At 49.1% G+C, this 23127-nt stretch overlaps 1 protein-coding gene, 1 long non-coding RNA gene and 1 pseudogene across 4 annotated transcripts; 1 reads left to right on the top strand and 2 right to left on the bottom strand.

Annotated features, from left to right (window-relative positions):
• Nucleotides 1-2568: 2568 nt before the first annotated feature.
• On the bottom strand, nt 2569-5395 carry LOC103627593 (cell division cycle 20.2, cofactor of APC complex-like; annotated as a pseudogene).
• A 1503-nt stretch (nt 5396-6898) lies between these two features.
• Nucleotides 6899-13037, bottom strand: LOC103627592 (uncharacterized). Its single transcript, NR_157391.1, has 4 exons — nt 12995-13037; nt 12357-12540; nt 11968-12008; nt 6899-7297 (listed from the first exon to the last, which is right to left on the bottom strand). It is a non-coding gene; the product is annotated as an uncharacterized lncRNA (long non-coding RNA).
• LOC100282922 (uncharacterized) lies at nt 8366-11677 on the top strand. 3 transcript variants are annotated; one of them, XR_552419.2, is made up of 6 exons: nt 8366-8594; nt 8793-9259; nt 9332-9713; nt 10208-10627; nt 10718-10879; nt 11313-11677. XR_552419.2 is itself a non-coding variant. In NM_001366983.1 (4 exons), exons 2-4 carry the CDS (start codon nt 8808-8810, stop codon nt 10811-10813), a joined length of 1422 nt encoding a protein of 473 aa, NP_001353912.1. In that variant the 5' UTR covers nt 8376-8594; nt 8793-8807; the 3' UTR covers nt 10814-10982. The 3 variants fall into 3 exon arrangements, 1 of the variants encoding a protein (NP_001353912.1); NR_159542.1 differs by having other exon boundaries at nt 8376-8594; nt 8793-9713; NM_001366983.1 differs by lacking the exon at nt 11313-11677 and having other exon boundaries at nt 8376-8594; nt 8793-9713; nt 10718-10982.
• Nucleotides 13038-23127: the final 10090 nt, after the last annotated feature.

Raw genomic sequence — 23127 nt, 5'->3', positions numbered from 1 at the left:
GTTCAGACAGACACAAGATCAGAATCAGATGGCGCGCGCGGGACAGGACAGGTCAAGGGGCATGTGCAGCGGCGCGCCACATGGACGCCGGCCGGCTCCCGACAAGAGCGGGGCTGGCATGTGTGCGTGCCGTGTCTTCCGGTCCTAGGCCAGAGAAGCTGTCTGATCGCTGCTAGATTTTGCTCGATAACTAATCTGCGCAGTGCACTGTACGTACGTGCGTAGGCGTGCGGCGTGCCATGTGCCGCCGGCGGTCAATGCGGGCGGCTACCGGCGCCGGCCAGGAGCACGGCATCAAGAACGGCTCGACTGCATATACCGCCGGTGCCAACCGAGGTGACCAGTGGATGTGCCGATTGTTCGGGGGGAAATAGGTGCCGACAGAAGCAAACTGAGGCGCGGAGCGGCCTGAATCGCCTGACGTGATTACTGAGGCTAAATTTTCTAGATTTCTCTCTTTTTATTGAATTTATTAATGTTCGAGCTTCATGTTTTTTTTGCACTTTATCCACTAGTTGTTTATTTGCTATCCCTTTGCTCCCAAACGTGACTTTGCAAAGTCCTCTCAATTCCCTCTGATCCCCACCTGCAATTAAATCCCCTTCGGGATTGGAGGAGATTGAGGTGGAAATGAACTAATTTACTCTCCAATCCCCTTCAATCCCGAAAGGGATTTGAGTTTCCAAACTAGCCCTAAGAGGATTGAAGAGTAAATTAGTTCATTTCCACTTCAATCTCTCCAATCCCGAAGGGGATTTGAGGTTCCCAAATTAGCCCTAAGAGTCACAGGGGATTGAGGCGGGGGATGAGCTAATTTTTCCTCGATGTTTTGTTGGGCCGCATTTGGACCAAAGGGATTGACGTGGATTAATTTCCTTTTTATTTAATCTTGATTAGAAATAGATTTAATCTCCCCCCATCCCCTTTTAATTCCCTCCTAAGTTCTAACCGTATAAGTCTTCAGTACCCTTTAATCCCCAGGGATTTGAGTTTCCAAAATGGATCGATGACAGCGAGCTGCGCAGGCCTTTACCGCATTGGCGCCTTCGCCACGGAGAATTGGAGGCAGAATATTCCGTGCGCGAGAACGGCCGGGAGAGTGACGCGGTGAGATGTTGGTGGCGGTGGCGTCGCATGGCCCCGGCCAGGAGGGGAATATTCGTGGGCGCCAACTTGGCCGTGACCGCCGCCCCACCCGCCTCCGTTCGTCGCCGCTCCCAATTTGCCTCTCGCTTTTCGTCTTGCGGTTTCCTCGTGGATCGGCTGGCCCCGGCGCGCGTTTTTAGGTGGGCGTCAGCGTGAGCTCTGGCTAGTGTCGTGAGGTTGCGGTGCGGGAGCTCGGTGCACCGGCGGTTACATTACAGGTGCCTCTGGTGCACGGAGATAGAAGGTGGCCGTTTCCGATCGAGTCGTTCGGACCAAACGCTTGATCAGAAAGAGCATGCCGTGGTCGATCCGTGATGTGCGACGACGACTTGAAAGCGTGACGTGCTTCATGGCATGATTGTACGTACCTCACATGGACATGGTTATCGTTAGCTCTTCGATCATCCGAACCACTACGTACAGAATGAGCCGTGCCTGCCACCTAAATTAATCCATCCTTCCTGTACTGCTGTACCAGTCTGTACATGATCGGACGAAGGGATCCGAGGCGTGAACTTTGTTTTATACAGTCGGCTTAGATTTTTTTTCTTCATTTATTAAGTGCGAGTGAATTGGAGGGTAGAGATTGAAAGAGTGACTGTTACAAAGAAATAGATGTAGATAATGCCACTCCCATGTTTAGGACTGCGGGGCAGCTTGAGGTTGAAAGATTCTTCTTTGGGGCCGGGGCAACGTATGATTCTTTCGGGGATCGAGTCGGATGCTTAAAGTTGAAGGGGGGTGGAAGAATTTCGATCAGTTTTGCTAGCGTGTTTAACTGAGTTTATGTAGTAGCACGGAGGAGAGAGTGTTTTTTTTTTGATAGCTCAAAGCAACCCCGGTCCACAAATCACAGCCATACAACGTGCTGCGACTACTTAGCTTAGGTGACAGACTGACAGGACAGGGAGGCCACCGAACGAAAGCCCTCTGCCCCTCTCCCGGCCGGGTACGCCGTACGCGCGCATGCCTGTGCCTCGCGGAGCGACACATGCCAGCGCGCGAACCGGGACGGCAGACGTTCCACTGCCCACATGAGCCGAGGAGGAGCGCGCGCATATGCGGAGCGGCCTGCGGCTTTGTCAATGCGGGATCACATGCCGCTGCCCGTGTCCTCCTAGCAATAGCGGTAGCAGAGGGGATCGGAGAACGGCGCCTCGTCCGCGCTACGCGGGTTGTTGGTTGTTGGGTGGTGGCGCGGCAGCGAGCCAGGGCGATGAGGTGTGCGGCCGTCGGAACGGAACGGGAAAGGGAACACGCGGAATCTCTCGTGCTCGCCACTATTCTTCGCCACCGCTCGGGCTCTCGCCCGGTCCTGGTCTACCCTGCTTCTGCGTGGAGCGGAAGGGGCGAACCGCGAACCGGCAAGTCCGCCTCGGAATGGTACGCAACGCGACAAAGGGAGGGTGGCAGGATCTCAAGTCCGCGCGGGCCACATGCATGCACTGTTCCAGTGTCCTTCTACGGACCCTACAGGCCTACAGTACCACTAATCCACTATTCTTTTATTTTTTTTTCTGTACTTTATTTACATGAGCGGAGCCGGGTTTTTTTTTTCGCGGCGTGGTCACGTGGAGGACTTGATGCCGTCGTGGTCACGGCGTGAGCGGTGGTCGATGATTCCTTAGCAGCAGGCTTCTCCCGTGTGTGTCTGGAGCTTGATGTCGTCGCCGACCTCGAGGAGTAGGGTGGACTCCTCATCCTAAGCCACATGAACCTGCTCTTGTGCCTTCGGCTTGCTAGGACACTCTCGTGCCAGTGGCCTACCTTGCCACACTTCTTGCACACGTCGTCGTCGCGGTTTGACGAAGATCCCGAGCCGTCTCGTGCGCTCGTATTTCCGCCACCGCGAGGCCTCCCTCGGTCACCACGATGGCGCCCGCCATACCTAGTTCCATCGGAACCGCGCGAGCCTGAGCCTGAGCCCGAGCCCTCCTGCTTCTTTTGCTTGTAGTAGCTCTTAAGCCACTACTCCGCGAACCCTGTATAATTGATTTCTGACCCTCCTGAAACTACGAATGAAAAGGGCAGGTCTCAAATTTTGTTCCACAGATCACCAACATATAGTGTTTGTACTGAGAAATTGAGCAATGAGGCATACCGAAAACCGAAAATGATGCATGAGGATTGCAAATTTGCAGTGCTCCCTCACTCCATCTTGCTTAGCCACGGTAAGCAGATTTCATCTGCATTAGCGTTTAGCACGAGAAATAGTAAGCAAAAAAGTTCAAGCCAAAAGCCTCACCAACAAAAAGAGCCTACTCACATGATTAAACTAAGAACAGTTGCTAACACATACCAATGTGACAGGCCATCCAGTATAAACAGTAGGCCGCAGGGACCATGTCCAATAGAAGAGACAATCCTCATGACTCGTCCTATCGGATATGGTTGAAGCTGTTGAACGTCCCAGTGTGGGAAGCTTTGGCTGCAGGCTTGGGCGTTTCAGGTGCTCCAAAAACGTTCCAGAACCGGAGGGTCTCGTCAGCAGCAGCTGACGCTACTGTGCATCCATCAGGGCTCTGCAGTTTCACCATGCAAGAACTATATAAGCAATGTTCACACTAGCATAGCGCATGTACTCAATGCAGATAGTATCTGTTAACTTGTTAGAATAATTCACCAGAGCCATGAAAAGGACACGAGAGGTATGGCCAGTAAGTTCAGTCATCTTCACCATCGATGGGTACTTCCACAAAGTCAGTTGGTTCTGTGTGAATCCATGAGAACTCAGCAGCTCCCTCTCATTCTTGTTCCAGAGAAGAGCGCACACCTATGATCCCGTGTCAACTGAGTTCAGGCACCCACCAGTGTGTGTGTGCCAGAATTTGATGCACCGATCGCTGCCACCACGCGAGTGCCTTCACGGCGGCCACGTGGTCCTCGAGCCTATGCAGCCACTGGTTGTGGCCCGCAGATGGCAGGGACGATGCCATCAACACATCCCAAATGTGCACAAGGTCGTCGTTGCCTTCGCTGGCCAGCTGCTGCCCTGATCCAGACCACTTGAGTCCGCACACCTCCTGGCTGTGCCCCTTGTACGTCTGCACAACGTGGTTTCTAATCCTCACGTCATTGTTCACAATCTTGCCATCCATGCCACCGGTGCTCAGGATGCTGTTGTTCCATGCCAGCGAGCCTACCCTTGCCTCAAGCACACCTCTGAGTGTTCTCGACTGCATAGAAAAATAACAATTTAATTCAGCAACAGAGAATGTGCATTACAGTTTTCGGATGAAGCAAAACAGTGCACGTACCAGTCGATTGGAGCTGGTGTCCCAAAGCTGCACGTCGGACGAGTTGAGCCCGACAGCAATGTGCCGACCATCAGGAGCCTAGCTAACGCTGGTAATAGGACCGCTGTCCTCATCGTTGGAGGAAGCGACATTGGTGAAAGACACGTTCTCGGGTTCTGGCAGCTTGTTCCTGAAGGCGAGGATCCATGTCCGGTTGTTGAACAGCTTCCCCGAAGCAGCCTCCTGTATGCCTCCTTGGACGGGGATGCCACCATGCCCGCCGCGTTCTCCTTATCCTTCCTGGGCTCTGTGAGCAGGTAGTGTGCCATGTCCATGTCCATCGCCGACCTGTGGGGGATGAACCTGTCGCCCTGCAGGACACAAACAGGAGGAGAACCAGACAAACTTGGTCAGGCAAACCATCGAACACCCACCTTGCTTGCCCAAGTAGCAAGAGAATGGACTCACGTAGCACTTGGCCGACGGGATTCCGAGCTCAGCGATGGCATGTAGGGGCGGAAGCCCGCCACCTGCGACGGCAGCCGGGGCGCAGCGGCGTGGCTCTTCTCTGAGGAGATCGAGTGAGAGCCTGCGTCCATGGTTAGAGGTTTAGAGCCAAAAAAGAAAAAGAAAAGGCAAGCACAACAGCAGAAGCGATGGAGTTAAAAGACTAACTAAACAATAGCAGGTTAGAATCAAACACAAAATAAGATGGTGCAATCAAACAAGAAGATTAACAGAAAAAAAAACGCGGAGAACTAAGGGCATGTTTAGATCGCAGCCTCACTTGCCACACTTTGCCTAACTTTTCTGTCTAAGTTTAGTTCTTTAATTCGAACGACTAACCTTATGCAAAGTGTGGCATAGTTAGCCACAAACCAAACAGGCCTTAAGTGAGCTTTTTTTATGAACAGGCGAAAAGCGCTCGTGTCTCGACTCTCGACTCCCCGCGAGCGCCTGATCGTCGTGGGGGAGGCGAGGGGAGGGAGCGAAAGATCGGCTTTGCTTTGTGAACGGGGAAGCCCACCGCACCGCATGGCCAACGGCTAGTAAGTACGCCGGGAAGGCCAGGATGTGAGAAAACAGCCGTTGCGGTCCGCTCTAGGGCTGGCTGGTGCAGGGGATCTTCCTCGTGGCTGCGTTTGGGTCCGACCGTGCGTTTTGGCTAGAGCTTGTTCTCTAAGAATTTACATCATTTTACATGTGAGTTATATCTTATACGCTAATATTTACCTCAATTTATATGTATTAAGGTGAATAAAGTGTAATTTAGTTTAATTTACATCTTATTAAAGTTTAACACATAAAGATTAAGGTGAATGCTAGAGTATGCAAACAAGCCTATATATAAAAAAATAGTTATGTTTTTGTGTACTAAGAATTTCAACCGAAATCTGTTTACATGCGTAAACAATCACAATACTCCTACACCTAAACAACGCAATATAAAATGGTACATATATAATTTGTCTGTATTCAAATTCGATCCATCTAAAAGACCTAAAAGACCTGAGATCCAAACTAATATTCAGTATCCAGTATTCGATTTATATTCAATTTATATTCGTATCTGTATACTCAAATTTAGATATTTAAGATATCGACATATATTTAAATCTTGTCCAAAACAACTCGTTCCAAAAAGAAAATATAAAAAATAAATATAAAACGATTAATATCCGTTACATCGCTAGAATAGCTCATTAGCCCGGATCTTGATCGAAGGAGACTGGAACGAGAGCGAGACGTGGCAATAGCCCCGTATCTTGACTGGAGACGAAAACGAGACGTATGCTTGCTGCACGGCAACGTCAGTTGTCATCTGGGCAAATAACACGTTACTTGTACGAGACTGGCTCGTGTCTGGTTGACGTTTTAACTGAATGGACTTGCCTGGCATTGTACGTGTGATTAACACGCTTCAGCCATGGTCGTATTACCCTTTTTTTTTTGCGGCTCCTCCGAATGCGAGCGACAGGATGGCATATCCATGTCCGACTTTCAAGCATGGATTCGGGAAATATTTGGCTCATAGAAGTCAATCCTGGAGCTGCGGACAAAATATTAATACTATGTACAGTACTAAAAATAATAAAAACCTGTTCGACTATTGAAATCTATTGAATTGGAAGTACCAAACCATCCATGATTCCAGTTTAATTCACCTGGATATCCATTACAAGGCTTGATAGGCATTCTTCAGAGACGATTAATCTTTCAGTCTACTTCACTCGTGCTCCTCCGTCCCAAAACAAGTGCCGTTCTCACTTTGACTAAGTGACTAACTATAATATTTATAGTCCATATCCTTCGTTGAATCTATTTTCATAATTAATTTATTTGAAGATACAGATTTAATCTTTTCTATAAATCTAGTCAAATAAATTTATGAAAGTTCGGATTTATTTTGGAACGGAGTGAGCATATATCAGAGTTCACAAGGGTTGGCATAGGCATTCAGAGGCGAATAATTCTGCCTACCTCCCGTTGAAATCACTTCCCCAGTTGACACAAGGTTAACAGAACTTCCAAATTTCATTGATTTCAACTTCCAGCTTAATCTGCCTCTATTGCTCATCAAATTTGTCGCTGTAATGCAGCTCAGCAAAACGATCAGAATGCTTGTTTACCCCAAGCATTTGCAGCTCCAGAAAAAAAAAACATATGAACACCCAGAACCAGTGTCCCTCCACATGGTTAGAACAGGTTGTTTAGCATGAATGGTGCCATGGACAAATTCAAGAATGACCATAAGATCCATCACCATATTCACAAAGCTAAGCGCAGACGCAGCCTTCACAGTTGAGTTCCATCACTCCGTTTCTCTTCTTTTCTGAAAGGTGTTCCCTCCCTGAACATTCTGTTGGATGAGGTGTTCATTTGCATTCGAATTTCAGAAAAGACATGGTATGTTCCTGAAACATAAATTCAGAGAGTCATCGTTTTAGACAGTCTCTGCCTAGCACATATATTATATGGGAAATAATAAGAATCCCAGAAATGTCAACCACAAATAACTGCTGTCTACTGGGTCCAAGTGTACAAAGTACAAAGACATTCAAGCATGGCATGATGATTACCTTTGCAAGGTTATGACTACCTTTGCAACTGTCCAGTTTTTCAGGTAGTTGGACTTGTCCTTTTAGTTTCTGAAAGCACACTACAGCATAATGCGCGTAAAATACGGTGGAACGGAGAAGGCATGACTTGCATTTCCCAACTTCCTATGGCATGAATAACAGCAAAGATGCCAAGTTCAAAGAGTGTGAGTTTTCCATCTTTCTCGTGGCCGTTCTTAATGATGATGATCTGAAATCTGATAGCCCTTCACTTCGACCACTTATAAGAATGTTGAAGAGAAACTTTAGGAAATGATTGGTGTAGATATAAACATATTCTGTTATCTGATCATCAAATTTACGTGGCAACCAAATTTTCGTACTATTGCGGTACTGCCCACATGCCAATTACATTTTGCCTTTTTACCATATATATTACTAGCAGCACACTCAGACTACTTCGCAAGGATGGTTTTCAGCAACTAGTTTCTGAACAGCGTGTCCGCTGTCTGGTCTGTCAAAATAATCTTGGTACTGTTCTCTTCTCATTACTTTCAGTTTTTAGTATTATTGGCAGGATGCAGATGCTAGATTGAAACTGCCGGCTTGTATATACCAACCTGAAGAAGAAGAAAAATACTACCTCCATTTTTAAATAGTTGACGCCAGGTAGTTCATTTTTGAACTAAAAAGCGTCAAATAAAAAAACAGAGGGAGTATGTATCTAAATAATGAAGTTTTGCTTACATTATGAATTACTGTCTTTGAGATTTAAACATACTACCTTTCTCAACTATTGGACTTGTAGTGCATTTGTTTAGAGATTTCAGGAAGGTAAAGGGCACTTTGGTCATTGTCAATACTTATACTAGTCTGTGTTCTGTTGAGCTTGGTAGTTGAAGCACAAAATAGCAAGATTCATATTTTTAGGAGTAGGGCGCAAAAAAAGACGCAAGGCAGTTTGTTGGGTCCTTAGTAAGCAAAAAGGCTTCCTGTCTCATCCAATGTGCTAATAAAACCCCACACGGAAAAGATAGAGAGAAACAGATTGCCTAGCTTAAACCTTGAGTGTTCTCTTCCTCTCAAACAATCAAACCAACTAAGCCAGCTGCAATCTTCTCTGTCTAATCAACTTCATCGTTGTTTCATACAGGTTGAGTCATCTTTTCCCTTAATTCATGGGCACCAGCTAATAGTTTTGTCTATTTCAGATCCTCTAGCAGGCTACTTCTATGTTTCTTAATAAGTTTTGTCTCCTGCCTTTGCTTCTTCCCAAATGTTTTGATACTTTAGATACTTATATGGTGCATATATTTCCTAAATGTTGTATTTTTTTATCTTTTGAGTGAAGGTAACCAGTGCCAAAATGATTGCTGGGGGAGGCTATTTTGATGGTTCTCATGACCATATTCTCATGGAAGGATCAATGATCCATGATTCTTCACAATCTTCCATCTATGACAATACAGATGTTGAACAGCAGAACTTCAGATTTGCGCCCTTTATCATAGAAGATCACTCCAATCCAGCCAACCTTACCTCTGAGGCTGCAAGGGTGATAGACCAAATTCAACACCAGCTGGGGATTGACATCGAGCAGGACCATAGTGATCACATGATGCAAGAAGTTCCTCCAGCAGAAACTGAAAATTTGGTTCCTGCTGTCTATGGTGTTCAAGATCATATCCTTAGCCACCAGATAGAAGGTCCGCATAACATAACTGTGGAACAACAGGTCCTGGGCTATGACCCTGCATCATATCGAAATGGCACTTATGCAGCTGCACATGATCTTCTAAATTCTCTACATATCCAAAGGTGCAGTTTGATTCCTGAATTTCCTTCCACAGAACATATCTTTAGTGATCCAGCACAGAACATGGTCAACAGGTTGGACATTACAAATGATCTTCCAGGAGTAGCAAATCATGAAAGTGGAATGATGTTCAGCGATTCAACTGTACCGTTAGGCTATCATGCAACTCAATCTCATATGTTGAAGGATCTCTATCATTCACTACCACAAAACTATGGGTTATTTACCAGTGATGATGAGAGAGATGGAATGGTCGGGGTACCAGGGGTCTCAGGAAATATTTTCCAGGAGATAGATGGGAGGCAGTTCGACAGCCCAATACTGGGGAGTAGAAAGCAGAAAGGTGGATTTGGCAAAGGCAAAGGAAAAGCTAACTTTGCAACTGAAAGAGAGAGGAGGGAGCAGTTTAATGTGAAGTATGGGGCTTTAAGGTCACTGTTCCCAAACCCTACTAAGGTTTGTATAGCTTATCTTTCCACGCACAAATTTCATAATTGTTTTTCGCATTGCAGAAGAACTCACTTTCCACAGTTACAAAGATTTCTAGAACATTTAGTAAGTTCTATTCGTACAGGATATAATGGAATATGTATTCAGATTGTTTTCTCTAGGAAAAATAAAATTGAAACAAATGTGTATGATAAAAAAACTTTATTAAAGATTGATTCGTCGTTAGCAAACTCTTATAAAGTGGCATTAGTATGTGGAGGAAGGTGATCATGGAATTTTTTGCATGTATTCAGTGGACTAATGCACTTAAATTGATCTTTAGTATCAGCATCCAACAAAGTAGAATGTAATTCTACAATATGCGAGATAAGATATCTTCCATTCCATAAACTCTAGTTATGACCAGCACAATGCAATATTGTTTTTCTTTCCTTACATTTATTGTAGGCTTAGTGAATAAGATGCTATGAATTCTGAATTGTTGTAAAGCTATTTTCCAGAATGACAGGGCCTCTATAGTTGGAGATGCCATTGAATACATCAATGAGCTTAATAGAACAGTGAAAGAACTGAAGATCCTACTTGAAAAGAAGAGGAACAGCGCTGACAGGAGGAAGATACTGAAGTTGGATGAGGAGGCAGCTGATGATGGGGAAAGTTCTTCAATGCAGCCAGTGAGTGATGATCAAAACAATCAGATGAATGGGACTATAAGGAGCTCCTGGGTTCAAAGGAGGTCCAAGGAGTGTGACGTTGATGTCCGCATAGTCGATGATGAAATAAATATCAAATTCACAGAGAAGAAGAGAGCCAACTCTTTGCTTTGTGCTGCAAAGGTTCTAGAGGAGTTTCATCTTGAGCTCATCCATGTTGTTGGGGGAATCATTGGAGATCACCATATATTCATGTTCAATACAAAGGTAACGAACATTTCTTCTATGTTCCTGATCCTTTTCCCTGTGTCTGTATCACAGACATTAGTTATGATACTTCATATCTTGATACTGCAGATACCTAAGGGCTCTTCTGTGTACGCATGCGCGGTGGCCAAGAAGCTCCTCGAAGCTGTGGAGATAAAGAAGCAGGCTTATAATATCTTCAACTAGACATACCAATCATAATGTTTATCCAGACAACTTAGCATGCTGGTCTGCTCTTTAGCATCTAATAAGGTGCTTGCTTATCACTTATCAGAGACTGACCACATTGATAAGACTTCTTTGATGAATGCTGCAAACTTTCTTGATAGCTTCTTCATGCTGAACTTCTTGTCTTCTTTTTTGTACACTTTAACAGTCATGTTGGAATATGTGGTGCTTCTGATTTGCTGGCATTGCCACTCAAAACTTTATTATGTTTAAAACCTTTTCTAAACTTATATAGCAGATCGATTCCAATACCCAACTTGCATATATCAGGCTCAGGTATAGTGAAGGTGTTTGTTTAGCAGGGAATGCTACATCTCGATTCTATAAAAGCTGGTATATATCCAATAATATGATCCGTGTGAAATTTGTATTGGAGTTATGACACAGAATTGTGGTAGAAACTATTACTGCATGTGGCTGGGAATCTGGGATGAGATCCTTACTGTGCTATACACAGGATGATCGTGGTGGGTTTCTCACTTTCTCCTACAATCACACACTCACAATGCGGATGACGTCTGGAGATCTACGAGGTACCTTAAGTCCTGGGGGAATCAATTTGGCCAGCCACACCCGTATTAGTCAAGATCGCCGTGATTGCAGAGGCTGATGAACTGGAGCAGGACTGCAGGCGTAGTAGCTGATCCGAACACAAATAATCATTCCACTCCACTCTTGTACCTGATCCCGCAGATCTCCAGTGCAGTGTGGAGACTCAATTCACTGCCCTAGTCATCTGGAATGCTGTATGGTCTTTAATGTGGCGGAGTTGCTGAATCCACACGTGTAGTGCCAATGTTTAAACTATTCACATCAGTCACATACTTAGCGCCCCTTTGGAATGAAGGATTCAATCCAATTTTAAGGCTAGTTTGGCAACCCTATTTTCCCTTTCCCAAAGAAAATGAGAATTCTTTGGGAAAAATTAGGTGCCAAACTAGCCCTAACAGGAAAAAAAAAACACAGGATTTAGGGATTTTCCCACGTTCCAAAGGGACCTTATAGATAATAATAAAAGTAAAGCATAAAATTCATAATTTAGATGATATTTGATATTCACGTTAAATTGTATAACAATCTTGATAAAAACATAAAAATGATTAGAAAATTACCTAATTGATGGCGATGTGCCAATGTGGTTCATCCTTGCCTCCTGTATTTTCATAAGGATAATCACTGAATTTGAATTAACACTTAATAGTTGGGCACTTACAAGAAATCAGATGTGCAATTTTCACAAATACAATTAATTAATGAACAAATGTTCCGATTCAACCAATTCTGTTTGTCAAGTCCACAAAAGGTATGATATGTCATGGGCTCATGGGAATTGCCATTTGACAGATTGGGAAACTGAGATTTTAGTAGACATAGACAAAAAAAAAGTAAATCGGTACAACCAGCTGCAGCGCGCCAACCACAAATCCTGATGTGCTCTTCGAGTTTCCGTGAGACGACCAGCTGCCCAGGCCAGATGAGATTAGTAGCACTCAGCACTCACCAGCGGGCAGCGGAACGCCAAGCCGCCAATGCCAGTCGAGGCTGCCCGCTGCACCGCACAGCGCGCGCTACGTGCTGCCACGCGCGCGGGAGCGGCTGTACGCCTGCGGCACCACCCCATTTGTTTGCACCGCTTGTTGTCCCTAGATTTAGCCGAACTGGCGCTAGGATTTCATGGCGGGAATGTGGAGGTATAGATGTCCAATAAGCACGAGGCCCGCGAGCCCGGCACGAAGCCCGCTTTTTGGGCCCGGTCCGAGCCCGGCACGGCCCGGTTATATGCGGGCCCGGGCCGGCCCGGCACGAATAAGCGGGCCGGGCTCGGACAAGAAATTAGGCACGGTGGGCTAGCCCGGCACGGCCCGTTTAGCTCTAAGCCCGTTAAGCCCGCTTTTTTACACTAAAACGTGCTTTTCGGCCCGCATAGCCCGCTTTTCGGCCCGCTTTTTTCGTGCTAAACGGGCCGGCCCGGCCCGTTTAGGCCCGTTGCGGGCCGGGCTCGGACAAGAAATTGAGCCCGCGTGCTTAGTCGGCCCGGCCCGGTTTTTTAATCGTGCCTGGCGGGCCGGGCTCAAAACGGGCCGGGCTTCACCGGGCCCGGGCCGGACCGGGCCGGGCGGCCCGTTTGGACATCTCTATGTGGAGGCAAGAAGCAGCCGAGGGAAGAGGAATGACGACACGCAGCCAGGTGCGCGAGAGATGAGGCCGAATTTTCACCGTTCAGCACCCAGCACCCTAAGACCGTCTCCAGCAACGTCCTCTATATACATCCTCTATATCCGTCCTTTACAGTCTTCTCTAAAAGATTCCATCTCTTATATCTACTTCCTCTCCAACAACGTTCTCTAAATCACGTTCTCTATATGTAAATACCTATATTAATAATATTTTTTAATTTTTAATTTTTGTACATACGTATTTGTCACTCTCAAATGTATTGTACATATTTTAGTTTTATTAAACCGGTTGTTTAAAGTATTCAAATAGATAGAGAAACGTTTAGAGAAACTCTATATATAGAGGATCCAGCAGCGTTCCCTAAATTTAGAGGACCGTTTAGATGACGCTGCTGGAGTGAGTAGAGGACTCGTCCTCTAAATTTAGGGTACAGGACCCTTTAGAGCTCCTCTAAATTTAGGGTAAAGGAGTAATTCCAGTTTTGAATCCTTTCCTCAGCGTTGTGGCGCTGAGTAACATAGATCAGCGCCATAGGTCATGGCACAAAAAGCTTCCCTCCCAACTGCCTCTGATTAATGGAGCCCACCCGCTATTCCAGCCACTTTGCACGTCTGTTAGGAATGGCTGCCTAGTGGGGCTTGGACAACCTGTTCCTCCAGCTATAAATGAAACCGAGCAAGCTAAAGACGGCATCGAAGAATCATTTTTACAAACTGAATTATCTACCTTCCCATTAGTGTCGTCTTCTCGCTCTTCCCTTCTCTTATTGTTGGGACGAAGGCGAAGGTGCTACCCTTCGCTCCGGGCCTTCGTCACCTCGCTATCGTCGGAGGCAAGATGACCGGCGCGGCCCACCCTTCGTCCTCCTCACTGCAAGACGAAGGCCTACGACGAAGTCTCTCCATCCCACGTCTCCACCCGACCTAGAGACCCATATGGAATTCGGCCCACTGTAACAGGCCCCGCACAGAGAAGCGTGTTACGGACCTGATTTGTAATAGCTTTTCTGTAATGACGATCTGTAACCCCCCCTTATGGGAATATTCTGGGGATAGTCCAGGTGCCCGAGGGCATAAACGTCCTTACATTGGGACGTTGGACACTCGGGCACCTATAAATACCCCGTACAGTGCCCTTGAGAGGCCGGATTAACAGAGCAATTGCCATCTCGAGCTAAACCTCGCTTGCACTCTTTCCACTCCCTCGTTGGATCAACTTGCCCAGGAGATCAAGTTCCAACACTCATGTACCCAGATCCTCTTCCTTCTAGTACATTCTAGTACAATATAGTGGTTGTGCTTAGGGATGGCAACGGGTACATACCCGTCGGGTATTACCATTCCATACCCGTACTCATAAAAAAAATTTACCCGTCGGGTTACCCATATATACTCGCGGGTATAAAATCTTACTCATACCCGTACCCGTGCGGGTATTTTTACCCGTCGGGTAACCCGTACTAGCGGAAAGTCTTAAATTCCAATATATCAATCACTCAAAATATTAAATAAACATATAAAAACAACTTCAACTTCACATGTAACAAATCATATGATTACATAACTTGGTATATAGACAAATGATAGCTAGAAAAGTGTTTTATTTTAGCTAAGATGGGCACTATTAGATGGTTATAGTTGTATTGATGCGGGTATATTTTACCCATGCGTAGACGGGTATGGGTAGTTCCAACCCGTACCCGTACCCATCTACCCAACGGGTAGAGGTTTTTACCCATTAACATACCCGCGGGTAGAGAAATCATTCCGTACCCGCCTTCATATCGGGTAAAACCCGTCGGGTATTCGGGTTTCGGGTACCCATTGCCATCTCTAGTTGTGCTCCTCTATTCTATTTCCTTGTTGCTACTGGTTTGAGTTGTGAGATTAGTGTTGCTAACATCTGGTATCAGAGGAACGATCTCACAGAGGATGAATTTTTCCTCGCTGTCGGCGGAGCTCGCGGCGTGCAAGAAGAGTCGTGTCGCTTGCATCGAAGGTGCGCCTGCCAAGTGTTCGGTGAATTGCCTAAACGCCTTCGACGCCTTCACAGCACCTGCTACAGAGCATACCATCGTCGACAAAATGTCCGGCATCAAGCCTGTCCTCATCACATCCACGACCATCTATGGCGCTCCCGTCTTCGACAAATACTGCGATGCGGATCTCGGTGGCAACGCCATGGAGCTCGTCGAGCGTGGCCCCGTCGACATCGAGCGCATCAACCTCCGCATCGGTGCGCTGGCTGGCTGCTGTGGCGAGTAGTCCGCACGCGGACACACTCCTTCCTCCTTCAACGACAATTTGGGTGCCTCGCTCGACTCGGTCGACAACAGCTCCATCCATGGCGGCCATGGATCCGTGCTGCCCCACCTCACGTCCATCTGCGGGGGCACCAGCAGGATCCCTGTGCCCGACGACAGGAGGCTGGACTGCGCCGAGGATTTCGACCTTCTCTTCCTCTACGCGAGCGTCGACAACGTGTGCCTCAATGACGCCGTCACCGACAGGGAGAGCGCGCTCCAGAACCTCCGCCTAGAGTACGGGTGCTTCAGGGTCAGCGAGGTCACAGCGCAGGGCAGCCTCCTCGCCGCCACAACGACAGCTTCGGCGTGCAGCACACCCGCTCCACTAGGGCTGGAAAAAAGCTCGAGCTCGACGAGTTGGCTCGGGCTCGCAGCAGCTCGGCTTGGTGCAGCTCGCGAGCCAGAGCCGAGCCTGTTTTGTGGCTCGTGAAAAGAGCGAGCCAGCTCGGCTCGGTGCAGCTCGCGAGCTAGCTCGTGGCTCGTCCCAACAACAATTTGTTACATAAAATCTTAGTTAACATATAATATTAGTACCGAGTAGACAATTAATTTATGTTATTTGAGAATACTATAAAAATAATCTATTTTCTATATTATATTAGTGATATATCTATTTTACTAATTTAAAATATGTTATTTAAAATATTTTTAAGATTTTATATTATAATTTAGAGAGCAGATTTACGTTTATGGATAGGCTCGTTGGCTCAGTGAGCCGGCTCGCGAGCCCGGAGCGAGCCGAGCCGAGCCACTTTCCCGAGCTCGCCAGATGGGCGAGCCGAGCCCGGCTCGTTGCACGAGCGAGCCAAGCTCGGCTCGGCTCGTTTCCACCCCTACGCTCCACCCCTGCGCCGGTCTATGGCTTCCACTCCGTATGTACGCGCAAGAAGGTCTGCTACGGGCTAGTCCTCCATTCCTCCTTGCCGTCACCAAACCAGGCGGAGATGGTGGAGTCGCCCGATTGGAAGTCCGCGCCTCGTCCTCCCGGCGTATATGATCGCTACACCGAACCTGGCTTCCATGGCTTCATCCTGCCACTCTTCCGCGGCGAGCAAGCCAAAGAGGAAGAGGTACCCATTGAGACGTCCACCAAGTGTTCGATGAGAGTCCTCAACCACGACGCATACTCAGTTCCCAACCTCCCCGTGGTCTGCATCATGGGCGGGTCCAACTTCACCAGCCTACGGGGCTTCGAGACGATCGACGTGGCCAAAGCCAAGTTTGAGGCGGCGTGCTCGGGCAAGATCTCGTGCGCGGACATCATCGCCTTCACCGCCAGCGTCGCGTCCTACTTCCTCAGCAACGACGACATCAACTTCGCCATACCTGCGGGGCGCTACGATGGGACCATCTCCATCACTAGCGAGATCCTGCCGAACTTGCCCCCGAGGTTCGCCGGCTTTGACCAGCTCGTGAAGATGTTCGCCGACAAAGGTGTCGGTACCCTGGAACAGGGGTACCCCTTACTACAGTATGAAGGCACGGTACCTGTGGGGGATAGATATCCCCTGGGTCCACTAAAGAAGTAAAAGGCCTCACGAAAGGCCCAAGGGCCCAATAATTCGTAAGGTCATTCTTTCGTGGGCCTAGGGAAAGGCAACCAACAAAGAAGACGTGAGACTGATTAGTGCAAACACAGGCGGCCCACAACGTCGAACGAATGGATGACAACAGAGACCCGACTTTCCCGCGCTGAAGCCCTCATGCAACAGAGCCATGCGAGGATAAGTCGGCGAAGGTTACGTAGGGATAAACTCAAGAGGTTCACTATCTTTTAGCTACTTGTTGTTATCGTATCACATGTACTGCTCCACGGCCGAGTATATAAGGCCTAGGGGGCACCCCTTCAGATCGATCGACCCTGTTCTACTTAGCCACCCACAAAAACTCTCTGCGCCCTCTATCCAGAGAATCCTCTTGTAACCACGCTCATATACTCACCAGGACGTAGGGTGTTACGCACTTCTAAGCGGCCCGAACCTGTAAATCTTGTCCATTGTCCCTCGTGCGATCGGCACGAACCATTTTGCTACAGTCGTCGACACCGTCCTACTCCTAAAAACACTTTGAGGGGCCACCCCGGGTGTGCGGTCGGACCCAAAACACCGACAGCTGGCGCGCCAGGTAGGGGGTGTGTCGACGATCCAAGCTAGCTCAATGGCCGTCACCTTCCACAGCAAGATCACCATGCGTCCCGGATCCATATTCTGCTTCGGGACAATCTCATCCGTGGCGGACGAAGAAGGAATCCTACACCGCCTCGCGGATCTGCCGGAACAGAAGTCTCCTCCAACAAACTCTGAAAATGCTGGAAAAACGCTACCTCCGGCTCTTCGGAACAAGATCGTCTCCGGGGAGGCTGGAGCTAGAAGCTCGCTGACCCGGAAGACTCCGCTGTCTACTTCCCCGACGAAAGAATGGACACAGGTCATGAGAAGGAAGGAGATCAGGGAGAGGCCAGTCGTTCTTCCCGTTCCTCCGACCTCAAAGGAGAACGGAAAGAAAGTCGCCGCGGCAGCAATACCGTTCTACCCCGACGTCCTCTTCATCGGGAGGGCAGAGTCGCCCGCCGTCTCCGACGATGAACCGACCGCGCCCGGAGAAGAACCGCCTCAGCGAGAATCCCGCCGACGAAGGAACCGACGCAGAAACGTTCGACGACATCACGCAGCTGGAGAACGGGATCCGGAGCAGCCTGTCTCGCGAGACGAGGTCTCAGAGATAGGAGAAACTCCGGAAGAACGCGTCTTCAGGGAACGAAGGAACTCCCGACGACGTGATCGCCGTCGGACTCAGGAGCAAGCCGAGCAAGATGCAAGGCAACGACGCGAGAATCCGCTCTTCGGGCGCAACTTGAACCCTGACTTCGCCCGAGCTATGAACACGCCGAGCGAGGTCGGAGGCGTTCTAGCCCGGATAGCTGACGGACTTCCTCGGACCCCCGACGCCGAGGGATACCGGCGCCTGTTCACTCAGGCAGCCAACCATCTTCTACCGCTCGCTCACCCGCCGAACGATCTGCGACACGCCATCAACAGTCGCCGAGACGCGCGGAGCTCTATCAATGCTTCGCGCGAACGGCGACACGAGAACGAAATTCGCCGTCGGGAGGAGTATGACCGAGATCATGGCTTCCCGACTCAAAGCCAGGCCACCCGAACTGAGTCGGCAACAGCTTCAACTGGTGGAACCACCCGGGGACGGTCGAGGAACCATCACCGCCACTCCCCTCCCCGGGACAGACGACATCCTCGACGACAGGAGGACACGTGCGGAGTATCTGCCCTTACTCTGCGCCTTAGGGCCATCCAATGGCCTCCCAACTTCAAGGTATCCAATGTCGACAAATATGAACCTAAGCAGGATCCAGGGGGCTGGTTGGCCGTCTACACCACCGCTGCTCGGGCTGCCGGGGCATCCGAGGACGTCATGACTGCGTATCTGCCCATCGTCCTCGGGCAAGACGCGCTGCAGTGGCTACGACATCTACCCCGACACTGCATCGACGACTGGGGAGACTTCAGTCGACGTTTCACCGCCAACTTCCAGTCTCTCTCCGACAAGCCAGCGCAACCATGGGACCTCAAATCCATCAAGCGCCGGGGGGATGAGACTCTCCGGTCATACCTTAAAAGGTTCCACACCATGAGAAACCGCATCCTCGAGGACTTCTACAGAGGATCTAACGACTCGGCTTTCGTCCGAGCCATACTGCAAAAGGCGCCGACTACCTCCGAGGAGCTGTTCCGGGAAGCCGACCTCTACATCACCGCTGACGAGCGGGCCCAGGACCTCATCGGAGGAGCAAAGCCCGCACCGGCGGCACCACGACGCGACGCGAACCAGCCGCCCGACAAGCGCTGGGAGAAGAGGCCTCGCGAAGAGGTACACGCCGCCGGACCACCCGCCTCTCGCGCCCGAGGAGGACCTCGTGGAGGCGAACGCACGCTGGACGACATCCTCGACGCCCAGTGCCCGTACCACAAGGACATGCGACACACTCTCCGCAACTGCCGGGATTTCAAGCACTCCGTCGGGCATGGCCGACCCTTTCAACCTCTACCACCTCCTCCGCCGAGGGGAGGACCAGATGAACCACGACAGCCCCATCAGCCGGAGGAGGGGGGAGGAGGAGCTTTCCCGCGCGTTGACAGGGAGGTCAACGTCATCTTCGGCGGACATGGGTCGCAGGAGAACAAGAGACAACAAAAGCTCAACGACCGCCAGATACTGGTGGCGACCACCGGCCCTCCCGCCCCGTACCGGTGGTCGGAGCACCCAATCACGTTCACTCGGGAGGATCAATGGCTCAACTTCGACCACCCGGGCAAATACCCGCTCCTCGTCGATCCGGTGATCCGAGAGAGCCGGGTGAAGAAGGTGCTAGTGGACGGGGGGGAGCAGCATCAACGTCACCTTCCCCCGTACGCTTCAAGGCTTGGGAGTTCACCTCAAAGAGCTCCACGAGTCAGACACTCCTTTCTTCGGCATCGTGCCGACGGAAGGGGAATACCCGCTGGGCCACATCTACATGCCGGTCACCTTCGGGACTCCGGATAACTACAGAACCGAGTTCCTGAGGTTCGAGGTGGCGAACTTCGACTGCGGGTACAACGCCATCATCGGGAGGCCGGGGCTGGCCAAATTCATGGCCATCCCACACTATACGTACATGATACTGAAGATGCCAGGGCCGCAAGGAATCATAACTGTACGCGCCGACTTCCAAGGCGCCGCAGAATGTTTCCGAGTGGCCATCCAAGCAGCCCTCACCACCAAGCCGTCAGCGGTTCCTTCTACACCGGCGAACTCTAAGCCTGAAGAAGACCTCGCTGTGCCGGCAAACGAAGCTCAGGCCGCGACCTCTATGCGGCCGACTGAGGACACCAAGCGGATCAACTTGGGATTTGCTGATGAGCGCAAGGCGGCCATCATCAGCTCCAGTTTAAATGACAAATAGGAAAGCGCGCTCGTCCAGTTCCTGCAAGATAACCGAGATGTATTCGCATGGCAACCTGCGGATATGCCGGGAGTCCCGAGGGAGTTGGCCGAGCACAAATTGAAAGTCTATCCTCAGGCGAGGCCGATACGGCAAAAGCTGCGTCGTTTCACGCCCGACAAGAGAGAGGCCATTCGTGCCGAGTTAGCCCGCTTGGTCGCGGCCGGATTTATTAGAGAAGTATTACACCCCGAGTGGTTAGCCAACCCTGTTCTTGTACTCAAAAAGAATAAAGTGGATTGGCGCATGTGCGTCGACTATACTGATCTCAACAAACACTGTCCGAAGGATCCCTTCGGGCTCCCGAGGATAGATCAGGTGGTGGATTCCACCGCTGGATGTTCGATGCTGTCTTTCTTAGATTGCTATTCCGGGTATCATCAGATTAGTTTGGCAAAAGAAGACGAGGAAAAAACGGCGTTCATCACCCCGTTTGGTGCTTTCTGTTATACCTCCATGCCGTTCGGCCTCAAAAACGCTGGAGCGACTTATCAGAGAGCTATTCAAACATGCTTAGCCGATCACTGGGGCAAGCGTGTGGAGGCTTACATAGACGACGTGGTGATTAAAACGGAGAATCCGGAAAACTTCATTGAAGATTTACAGCTGGTTTTCAACAGCCTGAGAAGATATAGATGGAAGCTCAATCCTGAGAAATGCGTCTTCGGGGTACCAGCAGGAAAGTTACTCGGATTTATTGTCAGCCACCGGGGAATTGAAGCTAATCCAGATAAGATTGAAGCTATCATGAAGATGGAAGCTCCTCGATCGCAAAAGAAGGTTCAGCGACTCACTGGATGTATGGCAGCCCTGAGCAGATTCATATCCAGGCTGGGAGAAAAAGGTCTGCCATTCTATAAACTGCTGAAGAAGGTGGATAAGTTTCAATGGACTTCAGAGGCACAAGAAGCTCTAGACGCACTGAAGAAATTCCTGACAACACCGCCAGTATTGAAACCGCCCCGGCGAGCTACGCCGACTCAACCGGCTGAAGATCTGCTGTTATATATCTCTTGCACGACTCACGTGGTGAGCACTGCGTTGGTAGTCGAGCGAGTGGAAGAAGGGCATGCCTACCCGGTACAACATCCTGTCTACTTCATCAGTGAGGTTCTAGGCCCATCAAAGAAAAAGTATCCTCAAGTTCAGAAGCTATTATATGCAGTACTTCTAACTGCCCGCAAGCTGCGCCACTACTTTGACGATCACAAAGTCACAGTAGTTACTGGTTTTCCAATAGGGGACATTCTTCACAACAAGGAAGCCATTGGCCGAATAGCCAAGTGGGCTTGCGAGTTGGGGTCCCATGATATCGAGTTCCGACCTCGCACTGCCATCAAAACTCAAGCACTGGTCGACTTCGTATCAGAGTGGACAGAACAGCAAGTGCCGGATAATCCAGAAACCGCAGAAGTATGGCGAATGTATTTTGATGGCTCGCTGAAGCTGCAGGGAGCAGGAGCAGGAATTCTCTTCACTGCACCTGGAGGCGAACACCTCAAGTATGCTCTCCAATTGCTATTCCCGGCCTCTAACAACGCAGCCGAGTATGAAGCTTTGATACACGGATTAAACATCGATATATCACTGGGTGTCAAGAGACTGATGGTGTACGGAGATTCTCTGGTAGTCATCAGTCAGATAAACAAGGAATGGGATTGTTCAAGTGATTCAATGGGAAGATACTGCGCCGCCGTCCGAAAGCTAGAAGATAAATTCGAAGGTCTGGAGTTTCATCATATAGAAAGAGATCGGAACACGGCGGCTGACGTACTGTCCAAGCTTGGATCCGGTCGGACTCAAGTCCCGCCCGGGGTCTTCGTGCAAGAAATTCTCCAGCCAAGCATCTCGACGGATCAAATAGAAGAGTGCATTATCATAGATCAACCCGAGTCAGACTCTGATGACTGGAGGCAACCGATTATTAAATATATAAAAAATGAAGAAGAGCCAGATGACAAGAACTCGGCAGAGCGCATTGCCAGACAATCAGCTCACTATACACTCATTGGGGAGGTATTATACAGGAGGGGCGCGTCAGGCGTCCTCATGAAGTGCGTTCTCCCGTCCACCGGGAAGCAACTTCTGGAGGAAGTCCACGCAGGGCAGTGTGGAGTACACGCAGCATCCAGAACATTAGTCGGGAAGGTTTTCAGGTCAGGATTCTATTGGCCGACGGCGAAGAATGATGCAGCCAAGTTAGTTCAGAGATGCGAAGCTTGCCAATACCTGTCAAAGCAACAGCACATGCCAGCACAGCAGCTACAAACCATACCAGTAACTTGGCCTTTCGCATGCTGGGGATTGGATATGATTGGACCTTTCAAGAAAGCTCAAGGAGGATACACCCATGTATTGGTGGCAATTGACAAATTCACTAAATGGATAGAGTTCCAGCTCATTGCCTCTTTAACCTCTGCTAAAGCCGTGGAATTCATACAAAGCATAATATTCAGATTTGGGATACCAAACAGTATCATCACTGACTTGGGATCCAACTTCACCAGTTCAGAATTCTTTGACTTCTGCGAGCAAAAAAGCATTCAGATCAAGTATGCATCTGTAGCCCATCCAAGAGCCAACGGGCAGGTTGAGCGAGCCAACGGAATGATATTGGAGGCACTTAGAAAAAGGGTCTTTGATAAAAATGAAAAATTCGCAGGAAAATGGATAAGAGAATTGCCTTATGTTGTTTGGAGCTTGAGAACCCAACCTAGCCGGGCCCTGCATGGAAACACTCCTTTCTTCATGGTCTATGGGTCGGAAGCAGTGCTACCTGCTGATCTCAAG

Source organism: Zea mays, chromosome 5 (genome assembly GCF_902167145.1).
Source record: "Zea mays cultivar B73 chromosome 5, Zm-B73-REFERENCE-NAM-5.0, whole genome shotgun sequence".
In the NCBI taxonomy this organism is placed as follows: domain Eukaryota; kingdom Viridiplantae; phylum Streptophyta; class Magnoliopsida; order Poales; family Poaceae; genus Zea; species Zea mays.
Note: the sequence above shows the minus strand (reverse complement) of the source record. Positions and strands in the feature narration are given on the sequence as shown.